This window comes from Schistocerca gregaria, chromosome 3, assembly GCF_023897955.1.
Source record: "Schistocerca gregaria isolate iqSchGreg1 chromosome 3, iqSchGreg1.2, whole genome shotgun sequence".
Classification (NCBI taxonomy): Eukaryota; Metazoa; Arthropoda; class Insecta; order Orthoptera; family Acrididae; genus Schistocerca; species Schistocerca gregaria.
The window spans coordinates 569986485-570000638 of record NC_064922.1 but is presented as its reverse complement, the minus strand read 5'-3'; the positions used below and the strand labels follow the sequence as shown (position 1 = coordinate 570000638).

Here is a 14154-nt window from a genome sequence, read left to right as displayed (position 1 = left end):
TGGTTACTCCTGTGCGCTGGACACAGGTGAGAGCTTCTCGCGGTCGGTGGCTAATAAGTGCCCTCCTTCACTTCGACGGTTCGACCCAATGTAAGGCATATTTTTTCCTCTCGGAAGCACCAACTGGCAGTGTGTAGCGCTGGTGTTAGAAGCAAGGATCACTCGGGAGGCCAGCGAACAGCGACGCCATCATAGGTACACAAAAAGTTAGAAAAAAAAGCCGCGTCTATTTCGCCAATCGTGCAGACCCACAACAGTATCTCTGTCCGTGTGAACTCTTGTCTTGCCGCAAAACAAGCCCAAATTGTGCGACACTGCACAACCGGGAAACAATGCGTGGCCTTGTGGCGCTAGTCGCGTGAGGTCGTTGAAACCCTGTGTGGCGTTTAGTGTGGCTCTCCTGAAACAATAGATTCCGTACTCGCATGACAGTCGTGGATCCCTACCAATTGTAACAACAATATCGTGGTACAATAAACGGCAGAGTTGATATGCCATGATCCTGTCGCTGTGGAAGCCTGGCATGTGACTTTAGACGTTTCTCCTTCTGACACTTGGTGTGACACAATTTTCTCAAAAACAACGTAGATCCAAACGCAATACTCGAATGAGAAACTTGCTTAGCGACCTTCCATTAGTTGCACATTGCTGACGGAATCACTCTTACCAATTTCGTTAGTTTGTACTGAAATGCTAGTCATTTACATTCACCAGTACATACTGTCCTCCGTCGCAATTTGACGTTTGTTTCGTGTCGCTAAATGCGAGCTAAAAAGTTCTTGTGATATATGTGTGTTTTTGGATTGTTTTTCATAAGGAAACGAAACTTCTTTCCCACTAATGGCCACTTTCTTTTTGAAACACTATGTGTATGATGACTTTGTAATGGTTTGTGTAATTTACGGCGCTACAGTCCTACGATACAGACGTGCGGCATACCTGTAAACTATGCAGAAGTACACAGTTCAGTTACTGTTTTGTTATCTCTGGACTGTAAAGGCATTAGATGCTTCCACTTTAATCAGTTTCTTGAACCCCGGCAACAGAGTAGACATTTTATCAAAGAGTCTGATTAAAATCTGATAATGTATATACGGCTAATAACGGACACTGTATGTCTTCAATTTCTCCCTCCACATGCTAGCCTGCTGACCTTTGTACAGCGCCTTGCTTCCTGAAGACGTGGCTATTACCTTTTGCCGCAGTTATAAGCCAGATGAGGAGTCTCAGAGTACAACAACCATGCAGGCAATAAAAATGTCTCCCACGTGCGTCCTTGTGCTGCTCTGGATGGCGATCATCGTCAAGGTAAACGCAGCGCAGCAATATCTCACCCGTGACAGTGTGTACATCGCAGTGCAATTTCTGTCTGGGGGCTTTACGGAGTCGTACATGCAACGTAGTGCGGATGTGTAAGTATAGACATATAAGCAAGGTATTAGCGTGGCGTTCGTGGCTTCCCGACGTGCGGAAACGTAAAATATGACGACGTTATTATCATATGCATCCATAAAGGGCCAACCTGGTATTATTCTTTTCTTGGCTGTCGAAGGACAAATGACGGTGGACACCAGTCAGAGACTGAAGAATACGTAAGGATCAACATGTCTGTGGAAAACCACCGTTGTGGAATAGTGCGCCAAGTTCCGTGCTGGTTGCGGTTCGATAAAAGATGGTGGTCGATCTGAGAGGCCAGCCTCACCTATTACGAACATGTTGGAGAGACCCGGGCATCTGCCGTATACGATTATCACGCTATCGTTCCCTTAAAAGAAACCCCGAACTAATGACGATTCCTGACGGACGAGGATGTGCAGCAGGCGGTTACGGACTTCTTCACGCAGCAGGCCACAATATTTTACCAAACGGGTGTCTTCAAACTGGGATAATTGCCTGTAGGGTCACACCGATTTTGCCTGATTAGCATATCGATTCTGGACTATACTTCTTGTTCACCCCTTGTATTTTTGTCGTTGGAGGCTTTATTCTCGGCTCTGACATCTTCACACTCTAAAATAGTGTATTAATTTCTCTAGCGTGATACGTATGTCTTAACAAATATGGAATCTGAAATTTATGTTTCATGTCAGGAAAGGCCTTTTTTTTTAGTGTAGCACTAGCAGCTATCTATGATTGTCTTTTTGCCATCAAAGTGCCACAATTTTTGCCTGATCAGTGTTTTACGATGCAATCTCTTAGTATTCACGAAGAAATATAAATTTGTTTCTGCTACTAACTTTTAAAACGTTTATCTCGTACATAACGTCCCACGATTGTTAATTTTGATGCCTAAACGCTGATTTACAAGATCGTCTACCAGTAGTTCTATTCGTGCCTTCGAATTTCTCTAACGTTTCCCTCTTATTTGTAACGCGTTGCATGTGAGCAAGAATGTAATATATTCCCCATAAAGGAAGAAACGATGTGGCATTTTATGACACAGAGTGTTTCACAAGGTGAAACGGATGAAGATTTGAGAACATATTTGCCTTGGTGCCAGCTGTAAACTGCCAGTTTATCCGGTAGAGGTCTCTCTTTAAATCTCGCTGGCTCGTTCGCTAGTTCATTGGCCATCGTGCCTCGAGATAAGACTGTCCAAAAGACGTTTTAAGTTAGAACTGTGCGGCATAACATCTCCTACTGGTGATAGCATCTGACAGTGGAAGGAGCAATTTCAAGACACTGGTACTTTTGTCAGGCGAAATCCACAGGCCAGGACTGTGACAGCACGCATTCGGCAGAGTTTCGCACAAACTTCACATAACTCGTCGTGCTAGCCGAGTCTTAACCATTCATCATGTGGCTTTTGGACGCGTTTTGTTACCCCGTTTATTTTCAACCAATACAGGATTCCATTGCAACAAGCCCTTCATTATGGTGACAACACATGTAGCGTTATGTGTCATTCTCAGCGTGGAGATGGAAGAAAGAAGTATTGTCTCATGTCTGGCGTTCAGCGAACCGTCAAAGAATAAAAATACGGAAAACACAGCTGTCAGATACCAAATTCCTGCATAAAGGGACTTCCAAAGCTTCATGCGTTTTACGCCGTTTATCGGGAAAAAAGAATTGCGAACCGTTCTTTTATTACGGACATAATGGAGACATGGATTTTTCCTCAGTTCTGAGAACACGTCGAAAAGAATGCATCACCGCCACATTAGTAACTGTAGCTAGGAGCATTTCTTAACAACGAGCTGCCTCAAAGATGGGTGAACCGTAAGAATAGTACGGATTTCACATTGCACCATTGGCCTCTGTAACGATTAGTTATTTGATATAAGAATGTAAATGTGCTTCAGACTACATCACTAGCGCATATGATAAATTCTATGTGAAATATGTGAATCATGAGTTTGAAGAAAAAAAAGCTGATGTACGAATTATTCTTTCTTCAGCTCTTGCGCTTTGCATCTTGTTCGCTCTCTGGAATGGACGTGAAGAGTAAGAGGTTCTGTATTTAATTTTTTAGCGTACTTAATAACTGGAAATGCCCTTTATTTCATTAGTTTCCGACACTTTTATGATGCTGTCCTACTAACTGTTAGCCGTTGATATGTATCTATGTAATAAGCCGCTGGAAGTGGACGGCTGGGTGACGTGCCATCAGCGCACTGCCGAATGTACAGTTACGTTTTCTCAAGACGAGCTTGCGTTCTAATTTTCGTTTCATGAAGTTCGATTATCATTGCTGTTATGGTGCAAATCGTTTGTTATACCTCACGGTCCTGCGTTACGAAGCTGTTCCGCTCTCCAACGACGATTTTTCAGTCTGAGTTTTACAAGAATGTGATCATCTCAAGAACGTGACATTATTCCACGAAGTAGTATTTGCAGTTTTACCACTCATATAAAATTCTACTTTTCCATGTCATTATCATTACACTCCTGCTGTTGTCAATGTGGTATGTCCCGCCTCTCGAAGAATTAACATTCACAAATATCACTTCATTATTTTATTTATTCTTTTTTGTTCGGTACATTACACCTTCAAGTTTCCCTGACGTCACGGTACGTGATTTCTTTTTGGAATGGTTTGTGTAAGCGTCCACCTACGTGGCCGGCCATCCGACAACTTTGGCTAAGTGCGACGTTGCGTAGCAACAGCGTCGATGCCAGACGGGATCGCGAGGATATGCTACATGTTCGACTGTCAAATGGGCATTTCGTCGTGCTACCCATGGAAGGCAGAATGGACATTTATGAATGTGAAATCAGAACTTTGACTTTACAAGTAATTGTAAAAAGTGTTTCAAGGGAGTATGTTCATGCCATGTAAAAGATTTATCCTTGTAAAATCGGATGATGTTTTGAAAAATAAAGACTTTGTGTCTCTTTGCACAACTTGAAACTCAACCCAAGTTTTTATTCTCATTCATGTAGAAGATATAGACCTGTGAAACTGGATGAATCTTTTTCTAACAACCTATATTGTCCCCTTCATCATGTACAAATCTTTGTTTCAGTGCCTTCGAATGTTCTGAGTAACAAAAGTCTGGGAAAGGGTAAACGTTCTTGGTTGAATTGTAAAACATATTTGTGGCTTCCAAAATACCTATTCCCATATTGATTCACTTTGTGATTACTAGGATATCATTAATTTTTTTACTTTCTGTATATTACTTTGTTGAAAAAAAATGCTCTGCTACCATGAAGTTCTCATACTTTCATCCGGAATTTAATTTCTCGGTTTTATTTACGGCCATTTGTAGACTTGTAATTCAAATCAGTGCCGATTTTCATGAACTTGATTAGAATGTAACATACTTGAAACTAAAGACGAACTGTTGCTGCAAAGTTAATATTAACAAAATCAGCTAATGTTTGCCATGTGAATTAAGTTAGGTACTTTTCATAAAAATTATTACCTAAATTTATATTGTTATTGTCAGTATCTGTGATTCAGGATGTTGTCTGTATGAATTCCTACCGTTTTTAAAGTATATAACGAATGCAAAGGCTTAAAAAATATTACATTAAAAATGCGGAAAATCTCCTTGACAAACCTCTATTAGAAGCAATGAAGGAAATCTACGTACTTATGACATATCTCTTTCAAGGTTAATTTCTCTTATCTCAAGAGGAAAATGATTCTTTAAGAAGAATACGCATTGTCATTCCTTCAGTGTACCTATGTACATGGTTTCTGTGATCAGAGGCAATTAAAGAAACTTATCAGGATTTCATATTCAACAGTACTCAGATAAATTATCACAATATTGATTAACAACTGAGTACGACTGTACTGGAAAATTATGCAATCACATCTGATACTTACTTCCTGAAATTATATCTCAATCAGTATTCGATGGTAGCGATCCAAGATCAATTTCGCGTAATATGGCTGAAGTTAACCTGGAGGCAAACGGAAGTGAAAAATGGGTAAAAAAAGCGAAAAACGGTATATTCTGCATGAAAATAATTTTTCTTCGTTGGCTAACATCGGTTGCTTGTCATTTTAAACTCCAGATGGAAAAATTTTCCTCAGGAGGATTTCTGTCAATACCGATTTTGACAAAGAAGGAAGGAAGGAAGGAAGGAAGGAAGGAAACTGTATCAGACTCAGTCAAGATTATGCACTGTATGATGAAAAGTATTCGGACACGCCCAAAAACATACGTATTTCATATTAAGTGCATTGTGCTACCGTCTACTGCCAGGTACTCCATATCAGCGACCTCAGTAGTCATTAGACATCGTGAGAGAGCAGAATGGGGCGCTCCGCGGAACTCACGGACCGAACGTGGTCAGGTGATTGTGTGTCACTTGTGTCATACGTCTGTACGCGGGATCTCCACACTCCTTAACATCCCTAGGTCCACTGTTACCGATGTGATAATGAAGTGGAAACTTGAAGGGACACGTACAGCACAAAAGCATACAGGCCAACCTCGTCTGTTGACTGACAGAGACCGCCGACATTTGAAGAGGCTCGTAATGTGTAATAGGCAGACATCTATCCAGACCATCACACAGGAATTCCAAACTGCATCAGGGTCAACTGCAAGTACTATGACAGTTAAGAGGGAGGTGAGCAAACTTGGATTTCATGGTCGAGCGGCTGCCCATAAGCCAGGCATCAAGCCGGTAAATGCCAAACGACTCCTCGCTTGGTGTAAAGAGCATAGGCATTGTACGATTGAACAGTGAAAAAACGTTGAGAGGAGTGACGAATCACGGTAAAGAATGTGGTGATCAAATGGCAGGCTGTGGGTATGCTGAATTCCCGGTGAACATCATCTGCCTGCGTGTGTAATGGCAACAGTAAAATTATGAGGCGGTGGAGTTATGGTGTAGCCATGTTTTTCATCGAGGGGGCTTGCACCCCATGTTGTTTTGCGTGGCACTATCACAGCACAGGCCTACATTGACGTTGTAAGCACCTCCTTGCTTCCCACTGTTGAAGAGGAATTCGGGGATGGCGATTGCATGTTTCAGCACGATCAAGTACCTATTTATAATGCACAGCCTGTGGTTACACGACAATAACATCCCTGTAATGACTCTGTCCTGCACAGAGTTCTGACCTGAAACCTACAGCACACCTTTGGTATGTTTTGGAACGCCGACTTGGTGCCAGGCCTCACCGACCGACATTGGTACCTCTCCTCAGTGCAGTACGCCGTGGAGGTTGGGTTACAATTCCCTAAGAAACATTCCAGCACCTGACTGAACGTAAGCCTGCGAAAGTGGAAGCTGTCATCAAGACCAACGGTGTGCCAACACCATGTTGATACCGATGGAGGGCGCCACGAACTTGTAAGTCATTTTTAGACAGATGTTCGGATACGTTTGATAACATAGTGTAACATTCCAACGAAAGATGAAAATGAAAAAGAATTTTTTTTTATTTCATTACTGAAGAATGGAAATATACTTTACCGCTACCAAACCACCTCTCAGGAAAATAAATGTTTAATTTATATCTGAGTTCAATATGTTTTGTTTCTATAAGCTGTAAATAAAACGCATTTGTCTTACAGAAACCGTGTGTATTCGTTTAAAAACTTATTCCTAATATCATTTTTCACAATTGTCAGAAATGTGTGGAAAATTTGGTTACGAATATTTTTAAACAAACGCTAAGGTGGTTCTTAGGATAAAAAAAAGGAAACACTGAAAATGAGAAAGATGTGTACGCGACAGCAAAAAAAAGTGGGTCACGCCTGAATTACAACGTGTAGGCTGAACCTGAATGTATGCAACCAACATAGCATATCTGTATTGCACATCGTCGCAACCCTCCACAGTACAGTCGTTGTAAGATACTCAATGGGTACCGCTAGAGACTACTAGAGAACACTGGTCTTTATGACAGTCCGTCCAGATGTAAAGTAACACCACGATAGTAAAGAAGAAATCAGACAGTCCTTAACGTTTGAAACTAAACTTAATTACAATAAGTGACATTTCAAACATAATGGGACAACTAATTTTGTCACATAAATCGTTCAGTAATCCTTAGGCACAATTAAATATTAGAGACAGTATATGGATTTATAAAGTTGTATGGCAATTGGAAACAAGTTCTTTGCTGTCTAAAAGGTTTACCCAACACATGCTGATCGTCGTTCAAAGTTCAACAGGGAGTGGTTTCGCATCAACTTTATGTAATACTAAGTAGTTAAAAGAGAACTTGATTATCGGCGGCAAGCACTCTACGGAAATTGCAACATGAAAAGCGAATCACAAGTAATATCATTGTTCACATTACTCATCAACAGGTACTTGTACACAAAGTTGTACTTTAAATGACATGGCCAACGTCTTCGTTCTGGATCCAGATGCAAACCCAGAACGTAAAGCCACTGTTAACCAAGCATAGCTTTGTGCCTTATCGAGACGCGATCACTAGACAGAAAGAGACGTCAAATATTGACGTTTGCACCAATATCAGTTATCAATTCTCAACTTGAACGTAAATGAGGATAATGTTTGTACAAAACCAGGAACCCTAACATGACAATTACCTTCTTGGTAATTAACCTCTAAAGACGTTGTATATTGTTGCATTGTCAAGGAACAAAGGATGCACATGTTTACAATTGAAATGCCGCCATGTAATGCTGGTGACAAGGATGAAAACCCTGCACCTAATCGGATTGTTGAATAAGTACGTAAAATCAGAATGTAGATATCACAGTTTGTCACCAGTAGTGGGGTTGGAACCTTATATGACGACTGAAGTTTTATTTCCTGACTGTGATTCGAACCCGGCGCCTACCGCCGTCGTTGTCTAACCAGGAACATACGAGAAATGTGCAATGTTGGTCCACCGTTAACGAGATGTGCGCACGTTTAACTAGAAATAAGACGACGATAACGTCTATGCTGACTGAGAGTCGAACGCCGCACACATGGTAATGAAGACACGTTAATAATCAAATTCTTATTTAGTAGTATCTAGGAGAAGCATGTTTAGTTGCAAACCTTAAGACCTTTCTCATCCCTAGTAAAGTGTTGCCTAATATCTGCGATATCATGGTGTTAATTTACAAGTGGATTGACTCCCGTAAAGAGCAATGTTCTCTAGTTGTCGTGTATCATTGAGATGTAAATGAAATGCCTCAGCAGAAGGTAATTTCCGTCGTGCAGCACGTATTGTCTCAGAGACACTGAGTACATGTTATAAGTGCACAAAACGTGTATTATATACTACGTATATACTATTATTTGGAGACGCTGCATCCAAGCTTGTTTACTTTTACATTCCGCTTAGTTCAAAAAATGGTTCAAATGGCTCTGAGCACTATGGGACTTAACATCTTAGGTCACCAGTCCCCTAGAACTTAGAACTTCTTAAACCTAACTAACCTAAGGACATCACACACATCCATGCCCGAGGCAGGATTCGAACCTGCGACCGTAGCAGTCCCGCGGCTCCGGACTGCAGCGCCCAGAACCGCACGGCCACCGTGGTAGGCTCCGGACTGCAGCGCCCAGAACCGCACGGCCACCGTGGTAGGCTCCGCTTAGTTGTCGTGGTTGAATACACATTTACTGCAGAGCGCTTACAAGAAACAACAGTTTCGTGCGTCATACTATTGCTAGCTAGGTGAAATATTTTGTGGTAGCTATGTTTAAAATGAATGTATTTTTGAACGTATTGTTCGTCAAATATTTGAATGAATCGTCAACTGTATGTGTGCCTGTACATGTTATAGCATAATAGCTGTAGCTGCGTTAATTTATACAACAGACTTGGGTAGGTGAGGCGTAACTTTTTATAGTTCAAGGGGTGATCGTATCCTTGCGGCCCGGGTCTGTACTAGCCGCGGCTCGCGAGCTACGGGCCAGCCAGGCTGACCGAGGTGAGACGGAAGTGAGCGAGCTGGCGGTGGCGTTTGTGGGCCAACAGCCCGGGACGAGCCAGCACGGCTGCGCCGCATGCCTCTCCTTCTGCCGCTTCGTTTGATGTAAATATGTTTACCTCCCCTCCTGGCATCAGTATAAGAGCGGAAAGCAGAAATACACATCAGGCTGACTGCCGTAATGGCTCGCTGGGAGAGGCATATTCGAGATAGAGTCGTCGCTTTCATTTAAGAAGCAGGATGTTCCATCAGAGAAGCTGGCAGACGGTATGGCGTACCACATACTACTGCAACGAGATGGTGGAGGACCTGCCTTGAAAGAAGCACCACCAACAGTTCTTCTGGCTCAGGCAGGAAGAGAGTGATCTCACAGCAGGAAGACAGGGACCTACTGTCTAGGAGCAGAGAAATCCCTTTCTGAACGCGAAGCAGTTGCGGCGGGAGACCAACTTCCTCGGCTCCTGTGATACGATTCGCCGAAGTCTGAGGAACGCTGGACTGCATTCACGACGATCCGCCGCGAAACAAGGGCTCAGCGAAGACAACGCTTTATACCGGCTAGCATTTGCGGAGCTCCATCTGAGGGCGTCGTGGGATAACGTCATTTTCACTGATGATCAGGTGTTTTACACCAGTAACGACGGTCCACGAATCGTTTACAGGCCGCAAGGGACTCGCCATCGACGCGAATATGTAACCACGACGAGAAGAAGTGGCCGGCTATCTGTTACCTGCTGGATTTGATTTCTGCGAGGGGGGCGGGAATTCTTCACAGGCTAGAATTAACTCTGGAGAGCGTGCAGTATGCCCACATATTGGAAAATGTGATGCATCCGTCAGTGTGAATGCTGTACGCAGAAGGGGACATCACATTGCAAGAGGACCATTCTCCCATTCACAAGTCTGTATTTGTTCAGCAGTGGCTCTCCACGATTGGTGTCAACGTCATGGACTGGCCGCCCCGGGCGGCTGATATGAACCCCATGGAAAACATGTGGGCTGAGGTAGCCAGAACATTAACAGAGAACTGGTCACGAAATCAACAAACTACTGCGGACGCTCTTTGGGACTGCGTCCTGGAAGCCTAGGAGGAAGTTGATTCTTCAGGGCTGTTACGTTCGACGGCTTATACATTCTATGCCAAGACGCATGATAGAAGTACAAAATAATGAAGGATTCTGGATAAAATGTTTTGTTATGTCTTCTTTTTCGTCATTTTTCCTCACTGGAAGCTAGTGGAAGATCGTGTGGCAACAGAAATGATACAATATGGCTTAGTTTTCCTTCGAATTGCCTTTTTAATTCAAGTGGGTTTCTTCTGAATATACAGTTTGTTAAATATCCTATTTTGATTTCATTTATAACCTGTCTAGATACTTACAAACTAATCAGCGTAGATGGACTCTGTCACAGTAGTTTTTGTTATTTCCAATACATCTCTCTCTCCCCCTCCATCCATGTACACAGCCTCCATCCTACGCACAATACGCAATATATTCTGTTTTCTCGTTGTTAATATCTCCTCTATTCTCTCTCACACTCTCTCGCTCTCTCACAATATCGCCGCAAGTGCTCTTCTGTTCCTCTCCCCCAAAACTTTATAAACAAATCTAGCGGCTTCCATTGACGCTACATTTTCTCTTTTAATTGCTACTGTCTTTACTCTCTATCATTCCTCTCAATACCTATAAAACCTTATTCTTTGATCTCGATTTCCCTATAACCCAATCTGAAAACAGTCCTTCCTTAACCCTCGGTCTTAAGATAAAACGAACTGTGGCAACATCTAAGTAAGCAGTACTTTGAAAGAATTTCGTGCTAGTATTTTGCAGTTCTGCACTTCTATCCATTCCCAGATCTTGCCCTCCTTCCTGTTACTCTTCGCTTGACATCTGCATCTAGATCTAAATGAATACCCTACAATTCATAATTATGTGCTTGGCAGGGGGTTCTGTGGTCTGGTGGATTAATCTTGTATTGATGTGTAAAACGTGTAGATTCACATCTCACGTCAGGCGTAGATTCTTAACACAAAGTAACGCTCCTTCTCCCCTAGTAACCCCAAGTGCAGAATGCCAGTAAGCTCCGTAGTTCAATATCCGCAGTAAAGATAACATCACTTCGCTGCCGACTGGGGCAGAGCGGCATTCGTTTGAGCTGTGACAGATGGAGAAACCCCGGAAGGCAGAGATTTTGTCACCAACAAGCTGTCGTAAACTAGGAAACGTATTTCATTTAATGAACCAATGGCCATGTAAGTTCACAAGGCTCTTACTTTATTTGAAACTGAGACGTTGATAATTGTGGTGCTAGACTGGGATTCGCATTCGATTTCACTGTGCTCCCCAAGATTACAAACTCTTCTAGGCCTTCTCGGAAGGCACCTATCTGGTTCCGAATCCTGATCAGCACAAAATATTCATTATTTCATTTCAAGCCCTAGCATGTGCACTCCGAACTACTCGTGAAAAATAGTTGCATTTTCAACGTCTCTTTGTGCGTTGTCAGCTGTAACGTATTCGTTTCAACTCACAGCCACATCATGAGCTTTTTATCAGAACATTACAAGATCAAACGTTTCCTTACATCTTTTCAAGTTCAAATATTCCTCTCCATCCTACTGGCGAAAACGGATTTGGGTTTGACATTGTGTTCGTTGTGATCACCATCGAAGATATGTTGTGGATTCAACTTCTAGCCAGCAGAGTACTTTCCATCACATCATTGAAAGTACAAACATGCAACTCCTAGATATTATTGGAAAAGAATTTGGTAGTTAAAGTGTCTTCATGACCACGTGTCCGGGGTTTGAATTCCATTCAGCACAGAAATTTTCGTCGCCTGATGTCTAGCTAAACATGCGCACATCTCGCTACTGGTGAACCAACAATAGCTATTTATCATCTGTTCCTGGCTAGAAAAAAATGTTTCAAGTGGCTTAACATCTGAGGTCATCAGTCCCCTAGAACTTAGAACCGCTTGAACTTAAGTAATCTAAGGACATCACACACATCCATGCCCGAGGCAAAATTCGAACCTGCGACCGTAGCGGTCGCGCGGTTCCAGACTGTAGCGCCTAAAACCGCTCGGTCACTCAGGCCGGCGGCCTGGCTAGAAAACGACGGCCCTAGATGCTGGGTTCGAATCACAGTCAGGTAAAAACAATTCTATCGTCATTTAAGGTTACAACATCTCGCTATTGGTGAACATATTTGATATTTAACTTATCATTTTACGTACGTCATTAACAATCCGATTAGGTGCTGGGTTCGCATCCCTGTCACTAGCTTCATATGACGGCATTTAAATTTTAAACATGAGCATACCTTGTTCCTTGTGAATGACACCATAATAAATGTCGTTGGGGGTAGTTCCCAGGAACGTAACTGTTATGACAGGATTCCCAGTTCAGTACAAACATTCTCGTCATATATTTTCAGGATCCGAATTGATAACTGATATTGGTGCAAACGCCTACACTTCACGTCTCTTTATGCCTAGTGATCGAGTCTCAATAAGGCACAAACAAAGCTTAGCTTAGTTAAGAATGGCTGTAGGTGCTGGGTTTGAATCCAGGTCCAAAACGACGACGTTGGTCGAATGATTTAAAGTTCAGATTTGTGTACACAATGATATTACTGGTGATTCGCTGTTAATGTTGAAATTTCCGTAGAGTGCTTGTTGCCGTTAATCGAGTTTTTTTACTGGTTCGTCCAATATCCAATTTCCAGAGCCACTCGCCGTTGAGCGACGTTCAGCACTTGGATGGAAAACCTTTTCGAGAGCGAAAAACTTTTTTCCAATTGCCGTACAGCTTTGTAACTCCGTATATTGTCTCAGGTATTTAGTTTTGACAATGGATTACTGTACGATATATATAAAAAATCAGTTTTCTCAAGACTTTTGGAATGTCACTTGTTGTAATTAAGGTTAGTTTATGAGTGTTATGGGGTGTCTCATCACTAAGAATGTGTTTACTAATAAGTTTTGTATGACGATATTAGTTGACACTTAGGCTGACTGCCATAAAGACCTATGGTCTCTAGTAGTCTCTTGCGGTACCCATTGTGTGTAGTCAAATGACTTTACCCCACGGGGTTTTGGTGTTTAGAGGACCTGCAACACATTTACGTTATGTTGGTTGTATTCGGCAGTGGCCCATTTTTTTTTTTTTTGTCAAGTGTACAACTTTTAAATTACCCGTGGCGTATAACATGTTCCATCCTCAAGGTGTTCGCGAATCACTTTGCAATTATTTCTAACTGAGCAGAAATTTTTCATATTCTGTTTCTTTCCTTTTTAATTTGTGAATATGACAATTTTACCTTCTGAAAAATTACCTGCAACTAAGGACCACCCTAGTAAACATGTGTGTAGAGCGGTACCCTGTCAATAAAAATATAATAGTGGTTCAACTCTGCAGAATGAAAGAAACTATAACGGCTATAACTTGTGTATTCGCTTATAACTGAAATGGTGTGACGTTGCTACAGTGTGACGACGTGCTGGTGACCGTGCAGCAGGGCACGCTGAGGGGGACCACGGCCACGAGCGCCTACCACACGTCCTACACGGCCTTCCTGGGCATCCCCTATGCTCAGCCTCCACTCGGGGAGTTGCGCTTCCAGGTGAGTAATCACTGTGTAAACGACACAATAAACATTGATCATTTAAATTAGATGTTCCAGAGACATATTAAATCTCCTCTTTATCTATGATAGAGAATACATACCAAACCAATGAATTAAATTTTTTACCAAGGCCGGTATTTGAAGCCACGTCTTCTGCTCAATAGTAAAATGTACTAAGCACTGCTACTTCCTGACTCTGTGACTAACACAGC

General features: G+C 42.3%; 1 protein-coding gene across 1 annotated transcript in view; it reads left to right on the top strand.

Annotated features, from left to right (window-relative positions):
* The first annotated feature begins 1233 nt into the window (after nucleotides 1-1233).
* The window catches only part of LOC126355909 (cholinesterase-like), a 101050-nt gene continuing 88129 nt past the window's right edge, over nucleotides 1234-14154 (top strand). The window contains exons 1-2 of the mRNA XM_050006422.1: nucleotides 1234-1308; nucleotides 13805-13939. Coding sequence (XP_049862379.1) covers nucleotides 1243-1308; nucleotides 13805-13939 — 201 coding nt within the window. The 5' untranslated portion in view covers nucleotides 1234-1242. The remainder of the gene's footprint in view (nucleotides 1309-13804; nucleotides 13940-14154) is intronic.